At 40.9% G+C, this 24,753-nt stretch overlaps 1 protein-coding gene across 3 annotated transcripts in view; it reads left to right on the plus strand.

The window, feature by feature from the left end:
- The window catches only part of GFPT1 (glutamine--fructose-6-phosphate transaminase 1), a 62,235-nt gene that overhangs the window by 3,205 nt on the left and 34,277 nt on the right, over nt 1–24,753 (plus strand). For 2 of the 3 annotated variants that reach the window (XM_054474108.2, XM_063648644.1), the window contains exons 2-4: nt 10,168–10,275; nt 14,190–14,297; nt 20,617–20,742. In XM_054474108.2, the coding sequence (XP_054330083.1) occupies nt 10,168–10,275; nt 14,190–14,297; nt 20,617–20,742 (342 nt within the window). Of the gene's footprint in view, nt 1–980; nt 1,065–10,167; nt 10,276–14,189; nt 14,298–20,616; nt 20,743–24,753 lie in introns of all 3 variants that reach the window. The other variant, XM_063648643.1, reaches the window with a different exon arrangement.

Genomic DNA, 24,753 nt, shown 5'->3' on the forward strand with positions numbered 1-24,753 from the left:
TTTGCTATTGTTTTTATAAATGTGAGGTTATACCCTTCTGATTCGACGGTGTATATAAAATGGAATTTTGGGGATGGGTGCGGTGGCTCACGCCTGCGATCCCAGCACTTTGGGAGGCTGAGGTGGTTGGATCACCTGAGGTCAGGAGTTTGAGACCAGCCTGACCAACATGGTAAAACCCCGTCTCTACTAAAAATCCAAAAAAATTAGCCGGGCGTAGTGGCGCACACCTGTAATCCTAGTTACTCGGGAGGCTGAGGCAGGAGAATCTCTTGAACCCAGGAGGCGGAGGTTGCAGTGAGCTGAGATAGTGCCATTCTACTCCAGCCTGGGCGACAAGAGTGAGACTCTGTCTCAAAATAAATAAATAAATAAATAAATAAAATGGAATGTTTGCAAATGAGATCCTTTTTAAAAGCAGTAAAGGAACTTGCAATTTTAAAGTATCCTAAAATGAATTTTTCAAAAGTTTTTTGTAATTATACTGTCTAATGGCTTTGGGGATAATTGAGGGATGCTGAGATTGGCTGCTAGGATTGGTCATAAAACCAGTACTATTAACATATCCTTACATATACTGGATATGAAGAAGTTGTGAGAGAAAATAATTGCTTAATAAGCGTTTCTTCAGTTGTCCCCTGGAAATGGAGGTTAATAGGTTCTGGTAATGAGCAGTAGAAGGCGGGAAAGGGTTTTGTAACACAAGTTTGGGAAATTCTGCTCTTGGAGATTCACAATTAGCAAGATTAAAGGTTCCAGAAAGTTCTAAATGTATACCTAACTTTAATCAGGTAGTTCTTAAACCTTTAATTATGAAACCTTTCTTTACTTCATTCGTTTTTAGCATCTGGTGAAATAGTGTTCTGTTTCTGTGGTTTGAGAATTTTTTGACCGTATATTTCAGGTACCTAGAAAGTGTTAGAAGATACTTGCAGATACTTGAAATGATGGCTTTATACTTGGCACTTTGCCCTTTGCAGAGATGACTAAAATAAGAGAGTTGCCTTCAAGGAATTGCTGCCTGATCAGAGGAAAGAAAATGAATGCACATGCAACAGCTTCAGGTGAAAATACACAGTCCTTGTTCATTGCCATGTCATAGACCACAAGAGGAATGAGTAGAAATTTAGAGACTGGAGAGCTCTGGGCTTTGGGTATCAGTATTAGGTTCAGGAATGTTCTGGGTGATGGGGCAGGACTTTTACTCAACTTGTAGAGAATTAGTATACTGTGAGAGGTAATCATTAATGGCATATGTTACCCGTCAGTGAATGGAGGCGGAAATAGTTCGAGAACTACTACCAGAGGGGTTGAAGGAGGAGATAGAAGTGCCAGGAAAACAGACCTAAGAACAGTGGTTAAAGGCAGAAGAGTTCCAAAGTAGTATATTGCCTTGAACAGAGTCTGTAAAAGTAGAAAAAGGTCATTCATACGTAATACTGCAGAGAAGTTAATTGGATATGGTTATGAATAAATTATTAGAGAAATTGCATATGTCAAGGCAGAAGGGTCTCAGTTTGTGTTTAGGAGGAGGGCTGCAAGTAATACGAAAAAGAAGAGGATTTTGGGATTGAGGTCCCCTGGGAGTGTTGAGAAGTTGAATTCTAGAGCTGTGGTTCCTGACCTAGGAGCCCTGAAGTTGTTACAGGGTGTTCATTGCTTATTCATATGCTTATAACTTTGTCTGTAAGTTGAATAAAGATTGTTCTAGATCATTGAATAATAAAAATTTAACCCATTGTTGTGAAGGAGCCTCAGAATATTTTGGTGTTAACAAAAGGGTTCTGTATTTACAAAGTTGGAGAAACACTCATCAAGAGTTAGGAGTAAGGCCAAGTGCAAGGTTCCCTCTGGTAATACCAGCATTTTGGGAGGCTGAGGTGGGCGAATCACTTGAGGTCAGGAGTTTGAGACCAGCCTGGCCAACATAGCGAAGCCCTATCTCTACTAAAAATACAAAAATTAGCCAGCTGTCGTGGTACGCACCTGTAATCCCAGCTACTTGGGAGGCTGAGGGAGGAGAATTGCTTGAACCTGGGAGGTGAAGGTTACAGTGAGCTGAGATCACGCCACTGCACCCCAGCCTGGGTGACTGAGTGACACTCTGTCTCAATTAAAAAAAAAAAAAAGAGTTATAAGTAGCCAGTGTTTTGGCTTACACCTGTAATCCCAGCCACTCAGGAAGCTGAGGCAGGAGGATTGCTTGAGGCTAGGAGTTCAAGATCAGCCCGGGCAACATAGTGAGATCCCATCTCTATTAAAAAAAAAAAAAAATTAGCCGGGCATGGTGGTGCGTACCTGTAGTCCAGTCTACTTAGAAGACTGAGGTGGGAGGATTGAGCCCAGGAGTTTGAGGCTGCAGTGAGCTATGATTGTGCTGCCGCACTCCAGCCTGGGTACTGGGTGACAGAGCAGGACTGTTAAAAAAAAAAAAAAAAAAAAAGGTTACAAGTAGGGGAGAGGCTAGCTTCAGAGAGTAGTATGTGTAATATGTCTCTCTTGAGGTTACAAGGAAGGATGAGAAGTATTTAATATATATGTTGTTAAACTGTTGAAAAGAAGATGGGTGAGGGGCAGTGACTCATGCTTGTAAACTCAGCATTTTGGGAGGCTGAGGCAGGAGGATCACTTGAGGCTTGGAGTTTGATACCAGCCCGGACAGCATATTGAGACCTTATCTCTATATTTTAAAAACAAAAAAAGAAAATGAAGACTTTAATTCTGGCCAGGCGCAGTGGCTCACGCCTATAATCCCAGCACTTTGGGAGGCTGAGGCGGGCAGATCACCTGAGGTCAGGAGTTTGAGACCAGCCTGGCCAACATGGTGAAACCCCGTCTCTGCTAAAAATACAAAAATTAGCCAGGTGTGGTAACACACGCCTGTAATCCCAGCTGCTGCTCGAGAGGCTGAGGCGGGAGAATCGCTTGAACTCAGGAAGTGGAGGTTGCAGTGAGCTGAGATAGCGCCACTGCCCCCCAGCCTGGGTGACAGAGCAAGACTCCATCTCAAAAATTAAAAATAAATAAATAAATAAATAAATAAATAAACAAATAAATAAATAACAGGCACATTGGCATGTGCCTGTGGTCCCAGCTACTTGGGAGGCTGAGATGAGAGGATCACTTGAGTCCAGGAGGTGGTGGTTTTAATGAGCTGGGATTGTGCTACTGTACTCCAGTCTGGGTGACAGAGCAAACCCCTGGTGAAAAGAAAAAAGAAAATGTATCTCAAATAATACTTAATTTTAAATAAATCTTAAATGTAGAATGTGATTCCATAATTATAATATTGACTAGTTCACTGCAACCTTGAACCCCTGGGCTCAAGTGATTCTCCCACCTCAGCCTTCCAAGTAGCTGGGACTACAGGCATGCACCACCATGCCTAATTTTTTATTTTTTGTAGAGACAGGGTCTCCCTGTATTGCCCAGGCTGATCTCAAACTCCTGTCCTCAAGTGATCCTCTCGCCTTGGCCTACAAAAGTGCTGGGATTACAGGCATCTGCTACTGTGCCTGGCCTGTAGAAAACTTTATAGCTGAAGGACTGGGACTGTGTGTATGGGATTAACAGTAGTTATCTCGGAGAAAGGGGTTGGAACCTGTGTGGAGACAGAAAGGAGAGATTTTCACAATTAATTCTGTAGCATCTGTGTAGTTTTAATCTTTATTTATTTCAAATTTTAATAGAGACAGGGTCTTGCTATGTTGCCCTGGCTGGTTTCGAACTCCTGAGCTCAAGTAATCCTCTGCCTCTCTTTCCAAAGTGCTGGGATTACAGACGTGAGCCACTGCTCCTGGCCTACTTTGAATTTTTAATGATGATGATGAATTAATTTGTGACTAGCATTATAAGAAAAATAAAACAAATTTAGAGTTTAAGTGACATTGTAGGTGGCTTTTGATTCAGAAGTTTGAAGTTTAGAGAATGAATTTGAACACTTAACACTGATAAGTTACAATGTTTAGGGTCCCAAAATATTGCAGCTGTCAAATGATAAAATATATAAAAATAAAATTTCGTATTCATAAGGACATAAATGCAACCAGGCATAGGAATTTTAATAATTTGACTAGTCAGTTTTCTTTTCAATAAGGTTTAACAGTCTTTATTTGCAGCTACATTGCTTTCAACCAGGTGTGTCTAGTCTGTGATCCAGATTGCTTCTGAAATTTTGTTAGCAAGGTGCTCATAAGTGCTTTTTTGTCATTGAATTTAAGTTGCCATTTTCTGAGAATGATGCCTGTAGGTTCAAGCATCTGCTTCAGTTAGGGAGTTATTTTATTCCAAGTATATTCCATTAGTAAGAAAGCTTACACTTGTGACGTGCATGCTGATTTGGCGGTAGAGAATCTGTGCTTATACAGCTACTGTGTGTGCTCTTAGAGCAATTACTGAAGAGTGATGGAAAGTTGATTTTAGGCTTTTGTCATTACCTTACTTAAGAACTGTTTATTGGGAGTTTAGGCCGGGTGCAGTGGCTTACACCTGTAATCCTAGCACTTTGGGAGGTTGAGGCGAGTGGATCACCTGAGGTCAGGAGTTTGAGACCAGCCTAGCCAACATGGCAAAACCCCATCTCTACTAAAAATACAAAAAATTAGCCAGGCATGGCGGTGGCCCCTGTAATCCCAGCTACTTGGGAGGCTGAGGCAGGAGAATTGCTGGAACCTGGGAGGTGGAGGTTACAGTGAGCTGAGATGGCGCCAGTCTTGGCGACAAAGCGAGACTCTGTTTCAAAAAAATGAACAAAAAAGACTGTTTATTGGGAGTTTTGATAAGACAAGTCAAAGAACTGAAAATAGAGGTCAAACTAACAATTTCTGCTCTAACAAGCATCATTGTGAGTTGTGAATGCCTCCCTTGTGAACATGCCCTGCATACCTGATGAATTGCTGCCCATATTGTCTTGGGCACCCCAAGATTACAGTTAACCCAGTATACTCGCAGGTGGAATGTCTTGGGCTAGTAGTGCTATCAAGGGACAGGGCTATGAAACTGACAGGTTCAACTTCTTAGCTCCCATTTTCCTCATCAGGTATGTCTGAAGCTAATCCCCTTCCTTCTTCTAGCTCTATTACTTTTTTTTGTTTGTTTGTTTTTTGAGATGGAGTCTTGCTCTGTTGCCCAGGCTGGAGTGCAGTGGTGCAGTCTAGGTTCACTGCAACCTCTGCCTCCCAGGTTCAAGCTATTCTCATGCCTCAGCCTCCCGAGTAGCTGAGACTACAGGCATGTGCCACCACAGCCGGCTATTTTTTTTTTTTTTTTTTGTATTTTTAGTAGAGACGGGGTTTCACCATGTTGGTTAGGCTGGTCTTGAACTCCTGACCTCGTGATCCGCCCACCTTGGCCTCCCAAAGTGTCGGGATTACAGGTATGAGCCACTCTGCCCAGCCAAAATGTTTTTAAGCTCTCAAGATTCATATAGTGAGCCATTATAAACCAAGGAGATTGAAGTGAGAAGTATTATCAAAGTTGAATGCTGTTGTTGAGTTACATTATTAAAAACAGTGAATTTAATATTGCATTACTTAATCTTTTTTTTTTTTTTTTGAGATGGAGTCTTGCTCTGTTGCCCAGGCTAGAGGGCAGTGGCATGATCTTAGCTCACTGCAACCTCTGCCTCCCAGGTTCAAGCAATTCTCCTGCCTCAGCCTCCTGAGTAGCTGGGATTACAGGCACCTGCCATCATGCCTGGCTAATTTTGGTATTTTTGTAGAGATGGAGTTTCAGCATGTTGCCCAGGCTGGTCTTGAACTCCTGACCTCATGTGATCCACCCACCTTGGCCTCCAAGGTGCTGGGATTACAGGCGTGAGCCACCCAGCCCTGCCGCATTAATGTTTAAAAAAAAGTAGAGTCTATAAATTGTCTTAAAAACAATTTTATATCTTTAGCATTTAAATGGTTTTAACAAATTCATATACATATTTAATCTTTAAATCATTTACCATCCGGCTTACATTTTTACATTTTTACCAACTTTCATTTTTACCATCCGGCTTACATTTTTACTTTTACTGTCAGACTTAGATTTCTTAAAAAAGAGAAAGTTTAGGAGTGAGTTTTTCTGGATGTGCTGCATTATTAGAATTTGGCAGCTCTGGACAGACTGCAAACAATCCTCGACAGGCTTCTGTTTTCAAATAAGCTAGATTGTATCCTCCTATAGTGGACTGTAGCTGATGTAGTCACAGTGGTGGGAACTAGTTCAGATTCAGTTTTTTTCACACTTTTTTTTTTTTTTGAGATGGAGTCTCGCTGTGTCTCACAGGCTGGAGTGCAGCGGTGCAATCTCGGCTCACTGCAACCTCCGCCTCCTTGGGTTCAAGTGATTCTCCCCGTCTCAGCCTCCCAGGTAGCTGGAGTACAGGTGCACGCCACCATGCCTGGCCAATTTTTGTATTTTTAGTAGTAATGATGGGTTTTGCCATGTTGGCCAGGCTGGTCTTGATTTCCTGGCTTCAGGTGATGCACCTGCCTTAGCTTCCCAAAGTTGGGATTACAGGCGTGAGCCACTGCACCTGGCCTGCATTTGTATTAAAGTATTGTTTTAGAAAAGGTTTGTGTTCTGTGTATTGTCTTTTAATGACCTGGTTAAAATACTTAACTGATAGTTACCTGCAGGTGTTTAATCTTTCTCAAAGATCAGTGACCCATAGGTGAAGAGTGCAAAGTTTGATTTACAGTTGGGTTATTGATTTATTCATATTACAAATACTTTATGAAGGAACAGCAGTAACAACAAAAACCCCGGACTCATTCTTCTGAATTAAATGGGTGCAGATTGGTCTGGAGACTCTTCTACTGCCCTCTAGTGTTTATATCATGAGCAGCCATTGAAAGTTGGAAGCTGTACATTGCTGTGCCGCTACCACTCTTACCTTAGAAATATCCTTAAGCAGCATGTTGTTTATCCTTATCTTAATTGCTGTGCTTTGAGGTTGGGAATGCTATTTGTGGGTATCTCTGGGATATCAGTTAACTCAATTTCTATTTTTGAATTATGTAAGATAGATGTTCTACCCTCCCTTATAGGGTGGTGGTGCTGTGAAAGTAAGATGACTGTACATTACAAGAAAGCTTAAAAAATAAAAATGTAAGGTGTGTGTGTATCTTTTTTTAATCTGAATGAAATATGAGATTTCTGTAAGTCTTTGGCCTGGAACTACTTCTTTGGGGAGAGTTGAAACCGTTGTTTCAGGTTATTTTGGATTTTAGTGTGTGAGTTTCTCTTTTTTAGGGCATAATAATTTATTTGAGAAAATTGCACTGTATTGATCATGGTGATCAGCATATATGTTATGGCTTTCCTGTTGAGTATCAACAATGCGCCATTTTTGTATACTGAAATATTTCAATAGGATCACACTCTATAGAAGTAAATATCTCTTTTCAGATGGAAATGAAGACTAGTTTTTTGGGAGTTGTATCTCACAGAATTAATTTAAACTTCTTATGAATCAGTAGAATTACAGTGAAATGTAGTTAAGAAAAAGGGAAGTTTTAAAATAAGCAGCTTGAACTTGTATTTTTATATATTTTATATATTTTAGTCTTCAGTTTTGATACATTAAAGCTGTGTCTACTCTGGCCAAAGCACAGCCATGGAAAACCTCAGATAATGCCCATGCTGCCATTTCTAAAAGTGTGGATTTCCCTTACCTGTGTTCTGTTACTTCTTTGCTTATCTGGTTCAGTTCATGTTGTATTACTCCTTTGATTTCTAGCTTTATTTTTCCAAATTATTGCTCTTTTTCTGTGAATTTTCAATAGTTATTATGTGGTTGTCATTTGCTAATGTGATGAACAAGTAATTCAAGCCATTATCTTTTAAGATAGTTATATATTTGGTCAGTTTTTACTATTTTACGTAATTATTTAAGGGGTGAGTATTTTTCATATCATTTATTCCTAAATGTCACTGATAGCATGGTTATTGGAAGTAAGCAAAATTAATCTCATTGGTACAGATTTTAGGGCCTATATATGTTGCTTAAATTACTTTAGAAATTTTTTTCTTGAAACGAAATGCTCTGTATATAGGACATAAACCATGAATCTGTTAATTGGTTTTTAAAAAAATTAAATTTCATTTGACAAAAATGGCAGTCATGGAAAATAAGTAGCCAGCTTTATAAGCTTCTTTGCCAGGTGCGGTGGCTCACGCCTGTAATCCCAGCACTTTGGGAGGCCGAGGCGGGCAGATCACGAGGTCAGGAGATCGAGACCATCCTGGCTAACATAATAAAACCCCGTCTCTACTAAATATACAAAAAATTAGCCAGGCGTGGTGGCGGGTGCTTGTAGTCCCAGCTACTCGGGAGGCTGAGGCAGGAGAATGGTGTGAACCCGGGAGGCGGAGCTTGCAGTGAGCTGAGATCGCGCCGCTGGACTCCATCCTGGGTGACAGAGCGAGACTCCGTCTCTCTCTGTCAAAAAAGAGCCCGCATCGCCAAGTCAATCCTAAGCCAAAAGAACAAAGCTGGAGGCATCACACTACCTGACTTCAAACTATACTACAAGGCTACAGTAACCAAAACAGCATGGTACTGGTACCAAAACAGAGATATAGATCAATGGAACAGAACAGAGCCGTCAGAAATAATGCCACATATCTACAAGTATCTGATCTTTGACAAACCTGACAAAAACAAGAAATGGGGAAAGGATTCCCTATTTAATAAATGGTGCTGGGAAAACTGGCTAGCCATATGTAGAAAGCTGAAACTGGATCCCTTCCTTACACCTTATACAAAAATCAATTCAAGATGGATTAAAGACTTAAATGTTAGACCTAAAACCATAAAAACCCTAGAAGAAAACCTAGGCATTACCATTCAGGACATAGGCATGGGCAAGGACTTCATGTCTAAAACAGCAAAAGCAATGGCAACAAAAGCCAAAATTGACAAATGGGATCTAATTAAACTAAAGAGCTTCTGCACAGCAAAGGAAACTACCATCAGAGTGAACAGGCAACCTACAAAATGGGAGAAAATTTTCGCAACCTACTCATCTGACAAAGGGCTAATATCCAGAATCTACAATGAACTCCAACAAATTTACAAGAAAAAAACAAACAACCCCATCAAAAAGTGGGCGAAGGACATGAACAGACACTTCTCAAAAGAAGACATTTATGCAGCCAAAAAACACATGAAAAAATGCTCACCATCACTGGCCATCAGAGAAATGCAAATCAAAACCACAATGAGATACCATCTCACACCAGTTAGAATGGCAATCATTAAAAAGTCAGGAAACAACAGGTGCTGGAGAGGATGTGGAGAAATAGGAACACTTTTACACTGTTGGTGGGACTGTAAACTAGTTCAACCCTTGTGGAAGTCAGTGTGGCGATTCCTCAGGGATCTAGAACTAGAAATTCCATTCGACCCAGCCATCCCATTACTGGGTATATACCCAAAGGACTATAAATCATGCTGCTGTAAAGACACATGCACACGTGTGTTTATTGCTGCATTATTCACAATAGCAAAGACTTGGAACCAACCCAAATGTCCAACAATGATAGACTGGATTAAGAAAATGTGGTACATATACACCATGGAATACTATGCAGCCATAAAAAATGATGAGTTCATGTCCTTTGTAGGGACATGGATGAAATTGGAAATCATCATTCTCAGTAAACTATCGCAAGAACAAAAAACCAAACATTGCATATTCTCACTCATAGGTGGGAATTGAACAATGAGAACACATGGACACAGGAAGGGGAACATCACACTTCGGGGACTGTTGTGGGGTGGGGGGAGGGGGGAGGAATAGCATTGGGAGATATACCTAATGCTAGATGACGAGTTGGTGGGTGCAGCGCACCAGCATGGCACATGTATACATATGTAACTTACCTGCACATTGCGCACATGTACCATAAAACCTAAAGTATAATAATAATAATAATAATAATAATAATAAAAGAAAAAAAAAGAAAAAATTATAAACATGTATTTTGACATGTTTACTTTAGTTTTTTATACTTATGAGAAACTCCCCCTTGAAAAACTTCCATTGCCTTTAAACGGTTTGAAATGTTTGAAAGACGGAATCTAACTTCACATTTTTTCACATACTTGACATAATTATGCTAATTTTGATTTTTTAAATCAGAATTTTTCATTAAATATTTGTTTATTTGCAGGTATATTTGCTTACTTAAACTACCATGTTCCTCGAACGAGACGAGAAATCCTAGAGACCCTAATCAAAGGCCTTCAGAGACTGGAGTACAGAGGATATGATTCTGCTGGTACTTTAAAAAAAAATACTATGGATTTTGCATGATTCTTTAAATAGATATTATTTTTATTATTATTAGGAGACTAGACTATTAAAGTCTGTTTTGTTTTGACTAAGTGTAAATTGGAAGAATTTTTGTCTTTTATCATATTTAAAGGATTTATTTATGTAATCTCAACAGTGTTACCATTTATGTGGAGTATTGCTTATGATGATCTATTAACAATATTATTGTAAAAACATTATATGGGGCATTATTGTGGTAAAACAAAATTCATGAAGGTCTTACTCTGTAAATTCTTTTTTCTTTCCTATAACTTTAATTTTTATCCATTGATTTCATGCTTTGGCATATAAACTTGCCTCGGATTCTTTTTTCTTATTTTTATTATTTATTTTTGAGATAAGGTTTCACTCTGTCACCCCAGCTGGAGTATAGTGGTGCGGTCATAGCTCACTGCAGTCTCGAACTCTGGGCTCAGGCAATCCTCCCTCCCCAGCCTCCTGAGTAGCTAGGACTATAGCTGTGTGCCATCATGCCCAGCTACTTTTTAAAAAGTTTTTGTAGACACGAGAGTCTCACTGTGTTGCCTGAGCTGGTCTCAAACTCCTGTCCTCAAGTGATCCTCCTGCCTTGGCCTTCCAAAGTGCTGGGATTACAGGCAAGCCACTGATTCTAGCCTCTTCTATCTTAAATAAATTACACATAAACATAACTTTCTGGCAACTTTATCTTCTACCCTAGCTCCTTCCCTCAACTGTCAGAGGTTCCTAAGACCATCCTTAGAGTTGGCGATTCCCTAGGAGGACTCACAGGACTCAGCATTTGGTTGTACTCATGGCTATGTTTCATTATAGCAAAAGAATACAAAGCACAATCAGCAAAGGGAGAAGGTGCAGGAATTGAAGTCTTGAGAAAGCTAGGCACAAGCTGCTCACCAGTGGATCAGTGCCTAAGGTTTTCATTGGGGGTTGGTCACATAGGCACCCTCTGCCTAGCATGTACCAAAATTCTAGACTCCCAAAATAAGAGCAGATGTTCAGCATAAACCACATTGTTTGCACAGTTTGTGTAGTGAGACACTTTTGGTTAGGGTGGTAGGAATCCTTCCAGAAACCAAGTTTCTAGACACCAGTGAAGGGCCAACCTTGAAAACAGGCCTTTCTAAGGATAGCAGTTTCACACTTGCTGTGTTAACTCTTTTTTGTACACTTAACATTGCCACATGGAATGGGCATTTGTCTTCCTTGACTTCACTTAGTAATGGAAAGTCAGTTCCTCAACTCCTTTGTTTTTAAAATTCTCTCCTTCCTTAGCTTCTTTGACAGTACATGTTATTCTCTTCCTAAGATGCTAAGATTACTTCTTTTCTGTTTGCTTTGGAGGCTCCTTTCTTCTGCTTACAGCTCAAATATTAATGTTCTTCAAGATTCTTTTTTTTTTTGAGGTGAGTCTCGCTCTGTCACCCAGGCTGGAGTGCAATGGTACGATCTCGGCTGACTGTTGCAACCTCTGCCTTCCGGATTCAAGTGATTCTTCTGCCTCAGCCTCTCCAGTAGCTGGGATAACAGGCGTGCGCCACCACGCCTGGCTAATTTTTGTATTTTTAGTAGAGATGGGGTTTCACCATGTTGCCTAGGCTGGTCTTGAACTCCTGACCTCAGAGATCCACCCGCCCTGGCCTCCCAAAGTGCTGGGATTATAGGCGTGAGCCACTGCACCCAGCCAAGATTCTTTTCTAGGCCCACTTCTCTTATTTGGTGTCTTCATGGGTGAGCTCTGACTTCATCAATCTTTTTTTTATTTTTTGAGACGGAGTCTCACTCTGTCACAAGGCTGGAGTGCAGTGGCGTGATCTTGGCTCACTGCAACCTCCACCTCCCGAGTTCAAGCAGTTCTCTTGCCTCACCCTCCTGAGTAGCTGGGATTACAGGCGTCTGCCACCACACCCAGCTAATTTTTGTATTTTTAGTAGAGACAGGGTTTCACCATGTTGGCCAGGATGGTCTCAATCTCCTGACCTCTTGATCTGCCCGCCTCGGCCTCCCAAAGTGCTGGGATTACAGGCGTGAGCCGCTGTCCCCGGCCCATCAGTCTTCTGTTAATATATATTGGTAACTTCTTTGTTTTATTCTTTTTATTTTTTATTTTTATTTTTTTGAGATGGAGTCTTGCTCTGTCGCCCAGGCTGGAGTGCAGTGGCGCGATCTCAGCTCACTGCAAGCTCCGCCTCCCGGGTTCACACCATTCTCCTGCCTCAGCCTCCCGAGTAGCTGGGACAACAGGCGCCTGCCACCATGCCTGGCTAATTTTTTGTATTTTTAGTAGAGGCGGGGTTTCACCATGTTAGCCAGGATGATCTCGATCTCCTGACCTCATGATCCGCCTGCCTCGGCCTCCCAAAATGCTGGGATTACAGGCATGAGCCACCACGCCTGGTCAATATTTTTTATTTTTATTTTTAATTTTTTTTTGTGAGAGTATGTTGGTGACTTCTAATCCAGCTGTATTACTTCTAATCCAGATGTATTTCTTCTAATCCAGATGTATCTCCCAAGCTGTATTCTGGGCCTCCTACAAGTTTCTTCCTAGATAGACCATGATATTTTAAACTTTGCATGTTCAAAAATTGAACTGAGGCCGGGCGTGGTGACTCACGCCTGTAATCCCAGCACTTTGGGAGGCCGAGGTGGATGGATCACTTGAGGTAAGGAGTTCAAAACCAGCCTAACCAACATGGTGAAACCCCGTCTCTACTTAAAAAAAAAAAAAAAAAAAAAAAAAAAAAATTAGCCACGCATTGTGGTGCGCACCTGTAATCCCAGCTACTTGGGAGGCTGAGGCAGGAGAATTGCTGAACCTGGGAGGTGGAGGTTGCAGGGAGCTGAGATTGTGCCACTGCCCTCCATCCTGGGCGACAGAGCAAGAACCTGTCTCAAAAAAAAAAAAAAAAAAAAGAAAAGAAAAGAAAAATAAGCTGAATACATTGCAGTCCTCACCCCACTCCCCACTCTGTTTTTTGTTTGTTTGTTTTTGAGATGAGTCTCACTCTGTCGCCCAGGCTGGAGTGCAATGGCGTGATCTCAGCTCACTGCAACCTCCACCTCTCGAGTTCAAGCCATTCTCTTGCCTCAACCTCCCAAGTAGCTGGGATTACAGGCATGCCCACTCTGTTTTTCTATGTCCCTTTTATTGAGAATCATTCAACAAGTCCTTCAAGCCATTCAACAAGTCCTTTGAGGTATTCCAGACTTCTCCTGCTTTCTCACTTACATTCAGTCAATTCCACTTTTCAATATCATTTATCTCTGTCTGCATTACCACTGTTCAGTTCAGGTCCTCTTCATTTTTGCTTTACTGTAGCTGTAGCTTTTGACAGCTGGTTTCTTCCTTCCGTTTCTCTCCCTCCAGTTCTTTCCCTACACTGTTCCTAGAAGGGCTTTGCTAAACATTTTTGCCGAATCACTTCTGTGCTTAGAGGACAGTGTTTTCCCAGTATCTTCAGGGTAGCTTTTTCAAATTCCTTAGCAACTTAAGGAGACTCTTAAGAGATGTGTTCTATGACCTTCTTTCCTTAGCTACCTTCTGAGGTGGGTGCCCATCTTTTGCATTTCTCCATTGTATCCCAATTGTAACCTGTAGTATTTTTATTATAATCCATAATCACGCTGAATTATTTTTTCCTTGTCTGTCTTCTCGATAGACTTAGAAATTTGAGGACAGGAATGGAGTTATTTTTGTTTTTATGTCTAGTGGCTATCCTGGTTCTTGACAGACAATAGGTTTTCAGTAGGTAATTGAATTAATAAATTAGTGAATTAATTAGATGAGAATATATTTTTAATTAAAAATTTTGCCTCACATTAATAATTTTATCAGTAGCCAGTTTCTAAATCTTGCTTTTTTACCTCATGATGGTTTAGGTGTGGGATTTGATGGAGGCAATGATAAAGATTGGGAAGCCAATGCCTGCAAAATCCAGCTTATTAAGAAGAAAGGAAAAGTTAAGGCACTGGATGAAGAAGTTCACAGTAACGTACTTAATTTGATTTTTGTCCCCTTTCCCCTTCTCTTCCTTTTCCCCTCCCCGTTCTCCGCTAAGTTATTCCCTCCTCCCATATTTTGGGACCCATTTTAATGATAATGGTCTGTAACATTGAAGGGAGGAAAGAAAAGTAGTTTTGTTACTGACTGGACTAGTTTTAAAATGTACCTGAGCCTGAAAAATAATCATCGCAACTAGGGAAGGAAATTAGTTAGGTGTATTATCTTCAGCGTAAGCTCTGAATATTAAATAAAGTATCTTCAGAGCCACCATTCCTGAGGAAGAGCTTTTCATAGGACAAAAGGTATTTTTAGTGATGCCCTTATACACATGTCTTCACTTGCTAATTGTCTTCAGTTTGGACTAAATGCCTAGCTTGGATGTAGTTAATTTTGACATTGCACCTTTGAGTAGGTCTGATATAATCTGGTAAGTATCATGTTTTCCCTCACAGTTTTCTTCTCTGGCACAAGGAGTTGTCAGACGTGTATGCCCCATCAAAGAGGATTTACTTCTCGGTATTTAGATCATAACATTATTCTTACACATTTTATTTTTTTCACAAGAAACTTGAAAACAAAGCAAACTTTGAAGTAGATTGATTGAAAAAATATTTTTAAAATTCTCCACAAAACCCAGGAAACCGCAAGTATTTTATGTACCTACTCATATGAATGCCATCATAATCATTGTGAAAGAGTACAGGTAGAGGAAAATGATGGATTTTGTCTTTTTTTTTTTCCCACATAAGCCATACGTTTAGCTTTGTAGTACTTGTTTAACGAATTAAATCAATACTTATTTTGCCTGTATTGTAGTGTAGGATTAGCTAGGGGTAAAGCAGACACCCAAATAACTACACTTCAAAAACAGTAGTATAAATATCTACTATGTGTTCTGCATCCTGTATACCAGGCTGATTATAGTGGGTTCTGTAGGAGAGAACAGACATTGCTGTCAGATTCAGGGGAGAGTTCCCACAAGTTGACGAGACTGAGAATACATAGGGAATGGGTGTTAATTATATTTGGTCAGTGAAGATGTGAAGGGAGGACCTTCTGAGTAAATAGCATAGCAAGATAAGAATAGTAATGGCAGGCATGTTGATGGAATGATAGTAGTCCTTTTTATTTACAGTATTGGTAGACAAATATGGGAGGCTAGAAAGGCAGATTGTGAACAGAATCACCATTTTTCAATGTCAACATATTGAAACATGCCTCTTCATGGTAAACTTTTTTTTTTTCCCTCCCCAGATGGAGTCTCACTGTAACGCCCAGGCTGGAGTGCAATGGCGCAATCTTGGTTCACTTCTGCCTCCCAGGTTCAAGCGATTCTCCTGTTTCAGACTCCCGAGTAGCTGGGATTACCAGGCGTGTGCCATCATGCCTGGCTAATTTTTGTATTTTTGGTAGAGATGGGGTTTCACCATATTGGCCAGGCTGGTCTTGGACTCCCGACCTCAAGTGATTCGCCTGCCTCGGCCTCTCAAAGTAGTGGGATTACAGGCATTAGCCACTGTGCCTGGCCAGCTGGTTTGTTTTTGAAGTGTAGTTATTTGAGTGTCTACTTTACTCATAGCTAATTTCTTTTTTTTTTTAAGATGGACTCTTGGTCTATTGCACAGGCTGGAGGGTAGTGACACAATCTCGGTTCACTGCAACCTCTGCTTCCTCTCTGCTTCCTGGTTCACACCATTCTCCTGCCTCAGCCTCCTGTGTAGCTGGGACCACAGGCGCCCGCCACCACACCTGGCTAATTATTTTGTATTTTTAGTAGAGATAGGGTTTCACCATGTTAGCCAGGATGGTCTCGATCTCCTGACCTCGTGATCCGCCTGCCTTGTCCTCCCAAGTGCTGGGATTACAGGCGTGAGCCACCATACCTGGCTAATTTTTGTATTTTTAGTAGAGACAGGGTTTTGCCGTGTTGGCCAGGCTGGTCTTGAACTCCTCACCTCAGGTAATCTACCCTCTTTGACCTCCCAAAGTGCTAGAATTACAGGCTTGAACCACTGCACCCGGCCAACCCCTAGCTAATCTTACCCTACAATACATGCAAAATAAGTATTGATTGAATTTATTATCTACAAATGGAAACTTGCAGATATTGCTGGTGAATTTGTAACTGGTAAATCACTTTAAAGAGCAATCTGGCCATCTATGCATGGGAAATGCCTGTACCCTGAGACTAAGCACTTCCGCTCTTGGATATATACTTGAAGGAAACACAGTGAACAAGGTGACATGACAACAAGATTCATTGTTGCAAAATTTAGAAACAGCCTAAATGTCTATAAGTAAGGGAATGGGATGATATAATAAGTTGTGTGTGCCGGGTGTGGTGGCTCACGCCTGTAATCCTAGCACTTTGGGAGGCCGAGGTGGGCGGATTGCCTGAGCTCTGGAGTTTGAGACCAGCCTGGGCAACATGGTGAAACCCCATCTCTACTAAAATACAAACAATTAGCCGGGTGTGGCAGCGTATGCCTGTAGTTCCAGCTATTCGGGAGGCTGAGGCAGGAGAATCACTTGAATCCAGGAGGCAGAGGTTGCAGTGAGCTGAGATCGTGCCACTGCACTCCAGCCTGGGTGACAGAGTGAGACTCCGTCTCCACAAAACAAGAACAACAACAACAACGAAAAATAAGTTGTATATGATAGTGAATGACCATATGTAGCTTTTGAAAGAAGTGTACTGAATCTGGTTCTGCGTATGGGAACATGGATAATTCCTGGTATGTAAAGTATAGGACATTTAAAAACACAAAACGGTACTATCATTTATGGTCTCATGTTAACATAATCATAGTTTAAAAGGCATGAATAGTAAGACTGTGTCAACTTGAGAATCCTCTGAGGAGGAAGTGAATGGGATGGGGATATAAAGGAGGTATCAACTGCGTTTTTTACATTTATTTATTTCAAGTTTCTATATACCACATTGATTTTTTACATTTTAGATCTTAAAAAATATGTAAAGCACAGATGACTAGATGTTTCGTTAACTCTGAGTATGTGTAGTTGGGTGTTCATTATTCCCAGCAAATTTAAATATGTTTGAAGTATTTTTTTAAAAAGGGAAGATGACATCTGAGAAAAGGCAGGCAGAGGGCAAGGAGCCGTGGGAGTAGAGGTAGGGTAAGATAGAAGATGCGAATGAGGGAATTATTGAAGCACTACGGCCCAAGAAGATCAAGGCACAGGCAAGGAGTTAGCCTTTAAAGGAAAGAGTGTACTTTAGGAATCAAAGATGAAAGACAAACTTAAAGCAGATAATTACCAGGTGAGAGGACAAAAACTGAGTGAAGTGGAAATTGAGGGATTGCAGGTAGGATTGAGCTTTACGGAGAATAGAAAAGATATGATGAACTGTCAGGGAACTGGATTGAGCTATCAGTTTAATGAATAAGGAATTTGGATACGTTTCTTAAGTTGCAATAGTGAAATAGGTATGTGAATTTGAAAGGGTCTTAATTTACAGAATTTTCTGACTTTCTTCAGTATTGCTTGGTAGTAGATGGGAGAAGAGAAACTGAGTGTGGGGATTAATCTAGACTTAAGATTCAGCAAAGGGCTTTAAAACGGGTAACAGACAATAAGGAAGAGTCAAGGATTCAAAGTCATGATTAATTTATATGACATGAAATATTTATTGTGAGAAATGTGCTTATTGTCATAGCAATAATTTTTTTCTTACTAGACATTTGGTAATGTTCCTATGGCAACAGTGAAATAAAGGTGTGGTAATTATCATGAATTTGAAATGTATTCAATATATAGAATCTTGAGACTTTCTCCAATATTGCTTGCCAGCATGTGCAAGGAGATACTGCTTTAATTATAATTAGCTTAAAAAAGTAGTCAAAGAGGCCGGGCGTGGTGGCTCACACCTGTAATCCCAGCACTTTGGGAGGCTGAGGTGGGCGGATCACCTGAGGTCAGGAGTTCGAGACCAGCCTGGCCAACATGGTGAAACCCTGTCTGTACTAAAAATTCAAAAAATTAGCCGGGCGTGGTGTTGTGTGCCTGTAATCCCAGCTACTCAGGAGGCTGAGGCAGGAGAATCGCTTGAACCCAGGAGGCAGAGGTTTCAGTGAGCCAAGATTGCGCCATTGCACTTACTCCAGCTTGGGCACAAGAGCAAAACTCCGTTTCAAAAAAAAAATAAAAAAAGTAGTCAAAGATGTTTTCATTTCTTGCATTAGCCTGTTGAATAATGGTAAATTGTACTTTTCTTGAGGTCATTTATCAGGTTGCCTTAATTATTCAGAACACAGTTAAGCCAGGAAAGAATAGATGCCTGATTTTATTCATTGATAGATTGAGCCATCCAACAAAAATGTATCTGCCATGTATACCTTTGAGTGCTTAGGATTCAAAAATAATAAGGTAGGCTGCTGTTTTTGTAGAATTCAAATTCTGGTGGAAGCTAGGTTGACAACATATTATAAATGTAATAGTACAACAGAATATACCATTGTGGTTTTATTTATTTATTTATTTATTTTTGAGACAGTCTTGCTCTTTCGCCCCCGCTGGAGGGCAGTGGCACGATCTCGGCTCACTGCAACTTCCCCTTCCTGAGTTAAATTGATTGTCCTACCTCAGCCTCCTGAGTAGCTGGGATTACAGGCATGTGCTGCCACGCCCAGCTAATTTTTTTAGTAGAGACAGGGTTTCACCATGTTGGCCAGGCTGGTCTTGAACTCCTGACCTCAGGTGATCCACCTGCCTCAGCCTCCCAAAGTGCTGGGATTACAGGCATGAGCCATGGTGCCCGGCCAGTTTGCTCTTAATTTAGACCTAACTCTGATAAACTTTGTTATCTGGGTTCTTAGCCAAATTAATTTTATATTTAGGAAATTAAGAGCATTACTAGTTAATAACTGGAGCTGTCCATTTTTTTTAAGAAGCCCCAAGAAAAGATAGCTTATATGAAAAATAAATTAAGACTCAGCTACTTTTTTTTTTTTTTTTTTTTGAGAAGGAGTCTCGCTCTGTCACCCAGGCTGGAGTGCAGTGGTGTGATCTCAGCTCACTGTAACCTCTACCTCCTGGGTTCAAGCGATTCTCCTGCCTCAGCCTCCCGAGTAGCTGGGATTACAGGCATGCGCCACCACACCCGGCTAATTTTTGTAGTTTTAGTAGAGATGGGGTTTCACCATGTTGGTAAGGCTGGTCTTGAACTCCTGACCTTGTGTCCTGCCCGCCTTGGCCTCCCGAAGTGCTAGGATTACGGGCATGAGCCACTGCACCCGGCCAAATCAGCTACTTTTCAAGATAAAGGAACATTGGCCTATGCCAATTTCCCAGTAGCCCCGTACTTTCATAGCATTGCTTGGTTCTCAAATACCTATTTGATTTTGGAGGCACTCCATAATTGCAGTTTATATTGTGAGACGTGTGTACACTCACCAGAGACCAAAGAAATTGCAGTCATAAGGTCATGTGTCATTGGGAAAATGAATTTTTTACATGTTTAATTAAATTGATAATGATTTTTTAAGGCAAGAATTAAATATAGATTTAAAAAATTACATTAAATTGTTTTTGTTCTTAACTCTTGAGTATTCATATTTCCAGGAAACTTGAAAGAATAGTACATTATTACCTATATATACTTCACCTAACTTTATCCATTATTAAAATTTTTTCATGTTTGCTTTAACTCTGTATTAGTGTTTTGGTTATTGAAACCATTTGCCTTCAATATTTCAGTTGCATAAACTCCTAAGTCTTTATTTATCTTTATTTTTAATTTTTGTGGGTATATAGTAGGTGTGTAAATTTACTGGGTACATGAGATGTCTTGATACAGACCTACAATGTGTTCCTAAGTCTTTTTTTTTTTTTTTTTTTTTGAGATGGAGTCTTGCTCTGTTGCCCAGGCTGGAGTGCAGTGGCATGATCTCAGCTCACTGCAACCTCTGCCTCCTGGGTTCAAGCGGTTATCCTGCCTCTGCCTCCGGAGTAGCCAGGACTACAGGCACGTGCCACCATGCCTGGCCAATTTTTGTATTTTTAGTAGAGACGGGGTTTCCGCATGTTGGCCAGACTGGTCTTGAACTCCTGACCTCAGGTGATTCACCTGCCTCGGACTCCCACAGTGCTGGGATTACAGGCGTGAGCCACTGCACCCGGCCTCCTAAGTCTTTTAATCACTATTTTGAATTTGCCTGATCTTTAGTTTCAGTGATTGTATATTCCAAGAGAGCAGCATTGTAATAATTGTATTTAAATATAGCTTATAGCATTATCTGCAGCATGATTTAATATTGAAATTTTTCTTTTCATATTCTTCAGAACAACAAGATATGGATTTGGATATAGAATTTGATGTACACCTTGGAATAGCTCATACCCGTTGGGCAACACATGGAGAACCCAGTCCTGTCAATAGCCACCCCCAGCGCTCTGATAAAAATAATGGTACGGAAAGATTTTTTGTGCTTTAGAATGATTGTGGAAACCTAATAATGGGGGCAGAATGAAGGCTCTTAGATTTTCATTATTTTAATTATTTTTCATCTGGAAAATTTCAAACATTCAGAAGTAGTAGAGTATACGGAGCTGAGAGTGCTGGCTCATGCCTGTAATCCAGCCCTTTGGGAGCCTGAGTTGGGAGGATTGCTTGAGTCCAGGAGTTCACGATCAGCCCTGGCAACATAGTGAGACCCTGTCTCTACAAAAAATAAAAAAATAAGTTAGGCATTGTGGTGCATGCTTGTAGTCCCAGCTACTCGGGAGACTGAGGTGGGAGGATCGGGAGACTGAGGTGGGAGGAGGTAGAGGCTGCAGTGAGCCGTGGTCACACCTCACGCCATTGCCCTCCAACCTGGACAACAGAATGAGACCCTGTCTGTCCACCATGCCTGGCTAATTTTTGTATTTTTAGTAGAGATGGGGTTTCACCATGTTGACCAGGCTGGTCTTGAACTCCTGACCTCAAGTGATCCTCCCGTCTCGGCCTCCCAAAGTGCTGGGTTTATAGGCATGAGCCACTGCTCCTGGCTGAGAACTTTTGTTATCAGTTTTGTCCTTAGGGCATATCTCTCTAGAAATGTATAATCAAATTACTGTGTTTTAGAGTTACTTGGAATAGTCTTTCTCCATGCAGTTGTGCTACGTGTTACTTTAATATGTTTTAGAAAATTTATTTTTATTTTTATTATTATTTTTTGAGACGAAGTCTCGCTCTGTCGCCCAGGCTGGAGTGCAGTGGTGTGATATTGGCTCACTGCAACCTCCACCTTCCGGGTTCAAGCAATTCTTTTGCCTCAGCCTCCCAAGTAGCTGGGACTACAGGTGTGTGCCACTACACCCGGGTAATTTTTTGTATTTTTAGTAGAGACGGCATTTCACTGTATTAGCCAGGATGGTCTCGATCTCCTGACCTTGTGATCCGCCCACCTCAGCCTCCTAAAGTGCTGGAATTACAGGAGTGAGCCACTGTACCTGGCCTATTTTTTATTTTTAAGGATTGATATTCTTTAAAAATAAATGTTATTTATAATTATTTAAAATATTTACATAATTCTGAAATCACATCTTTAAAACAAAACATATTAAAAGAAGTCTACCCAGCACTTTGAAAGGCTGAGATGGAGGGATTGCCTGAGCCCAGGAGTTTGAGACCAGCATGAGCAACATGGCAAAACCCTGTGCCTACAGAAAATACAAAAATTAGCTTGATGGTGGCATGCGCCCATAGTCCCAGCTACTCAGGAGGCTGAGGCAGATGGATCACCTGAACCTGGGGGTTGAGGCTGCAGTGAGCCATGATTGCTCCATTGCACTTCAGCCTGGGTGACAGAGTGAGACTGTCTCAACAAAACAAGTCTAGACTCTTCTGTTTCCTCTTATTCCCCTTGTAGGTAACATTCACCAATTATTGAGTCTGTTCTTTCATTTTTAAAAAAAGAAGCAAATACATACAGAATACATACAAAACTGTGTATGTGTGTATTTATCCCTCCCCATTTTTTTTCCTTTTATTTTAGAGACAGGGTCTCACTCCTCCACCCAGGCTGGGTACAGTGGTGGGATCATAGCTCACTGTAACCTCAAATTCTTGGGCACAAGTGATCTTCCTGCCTCAGCCTCCTGAGTAGCTGGGATCACAGGCGTGCACCACCACACCCAGCTAATTTATTTTATTTTTGTAGAGATAGGGGTCTTGCTTTGTTGCCCAGGCTGGTTACAAATTTCTGGACTCAAGTAATCTTCCCACCTCAGCTTCCCAAAGTGCTGAGATTACAGGCATGAACCACTGCACCCAGCCCTTTCTGATTTTTAGTTTAATTCAGAAGCTGCCTATTTAGGCTTCTTGTGCTTCAATAATTACTATTGAATTTGATCATGATGCTAGCAATAATTTAGACTTTTGACACTGACAAGGCCTTTATGAAAGATTCCCGAAAACTTACATCTAGATTATGTTTTGAGAATTTGGCTTCAAGTTAAGACCTTTAAATTAGCTATTTATTTATTAATCTCTTTGTTCTAGCATTAAGTTTTTTTTTTTTTTTTTTTTTTTTTGAGATGGAATCTCGCTCTTTCGCCGAGGCTGGAGTGCAATGGCATGCTTTCCGCTCACTGCAACCTCTGCCTCCCGGATTCAACGATTCTTCTGCCTCAAGCCTCCCAAGTAGCTAGGATTACAGGCGCCTGACACCACGCCCGGCAATTTTTTGTATTTTTAGTAGAGACAAGGTTTCACTGTTGGCTAGGCTGGTCTCGAACTCCTGAGCTCAGGTGATCCGTCTATCTCAGCCCCCCAGAATGCTGGGATTACAGGCATGAGCCACTGCACCCGGCAAGGTTTTTTATAAATTTATTTTTGTGGTTGCTATCATCTCTCAAAAATCTAGTGAAAATGTTTATTATTTGGTTTCTAATTACTGTCAGCCAAAATATCAGATCTTTATGTATATTAAGAACATTGTGGGGGGCCGGGTGTGGTGACTCATGCCTGTAATCCTAGCACTTCAGGAGGCCAAGGCAGGTGGATCACCTGAAATTAGGAGTTCGAGACCAGCCTGACCAACATGGCAAACCCCGTCTCTATTAAAAATACAAAAATTAGCTGGGTATGGTGGCATGCACCTGTAATCCCAGCTGCTCGAGAGGCTGAGCCAGGAGAATCGCTTGAACCCAAGAGGTGGAGGTTGCATTGAGCCGAGATCGTGCCACTTCACTCCAGTCTGGGTGACAGAGCAAGACTTTGTCTCAAAAAAGAAAAAAGAACATTTTGGCCTGGCATAGTGGCTCATGCCTGTAATCTCAAGACACTGGAAGGATAAAGTGGGAGGATTGCTTCAGCTCAGGAGACTAGCCTGGGCAACATAGCGAGACTCTCTCTACAGAAAAATAAAAAAATTAGTTGAGTGTGGTGTAAGCAGCTGTAATCCCAGCTGCTTGGAAGGCTGATGTGGAAGAATCACTTGAGCCCAGGAGTTTAAGGCTGCAGTGAGTCATGGTTGAGCCACTGCACTCCAGCTTGGTGACAGAGCAACAACGTGTCTCCAAAAAAAAAAAAAAAAGAATATTTTGATAATTTAATATAAAATTTAATTTAGCAGTAATTTTTCTCCTAACTGAAATGAACTCTGGATAATAAATCCAGGATTGTTAGGATTTTTTTTTTTTTTTTTTTTTTTTTTTTGAGACAGAGTCTTACTCTGTTGCCCAGGCTGGAATGCAGTGGTGGGATCTTGGCTCACTGCAACCTCTGCCTCCCAGATTCAAGCGATTCTCCTGCCTCAGCCTCCCGAGTAGCTGGGTTTACTGGCACGTGCCACCACTCCTGGCTAATGTTTTGTGTTTTTAGTAGAGACAGGGTTTTGCCATGTTGAACAGGATGGTCTTGACCTCAGGTGGTCCGCCCATCTCGGCCTCTCAAAGTGCTGGGATTACAGGCATGAGCCACCGTGCTCAGCCGGATTGGTAGTTTTTATGTACCAGCGGTCGCTACAAATAATGATATTGTCAACTCTTGATTATCTGTTCTTATAGTTTTCAAAGTTAGTTAAAAAAGATGAAAATTATCCCGAGATCATGTCTATCTTCTCTTGGAATGATATTTTAACATTTATTTTTCTGACATTCTGTGACTTATCTGGATCTCAAACAACTAAATTTAACTGTAGAACTGATTGGTTTTTCTTAGCAAATTCCTTAATTCTAGTTCTTAAATTCATTTGGTGTAAATCAGATTATTGTTTTGGTTTGAAAGGACTTCTCTTTAAACTTTTACTCAAGAATGAATGAACAGAGAAACAAGAAAAATATTTAGTTCAGCTCTTTCATTTTGCAAATGAGGCAACAGACCCAATAAACTTGCTCCTTTCACATGGTAACATTTAATTACTAGTTTAGCCACAACTGAAATTGTTATCTCTAGACTTCCTGTTTATTTCCCCACTGTACCCACCTCCCCTG

The sequence above is a fragment of the Pongo pygmaeus genome, chromosome 12, assembly GCF_028885625.2.
Source record: "Pongo pygmaeus isolate AG05252 chromosome 12, NHGRI_mPonPyg2-v2.0_pri, whole genome shotgun sequence".
Lineage (NCBI taxonomy): Eukaryota > Metazoa > Chordata > Mammalia > Primates > Hominidae > Pongo > Pongo pygmaeus.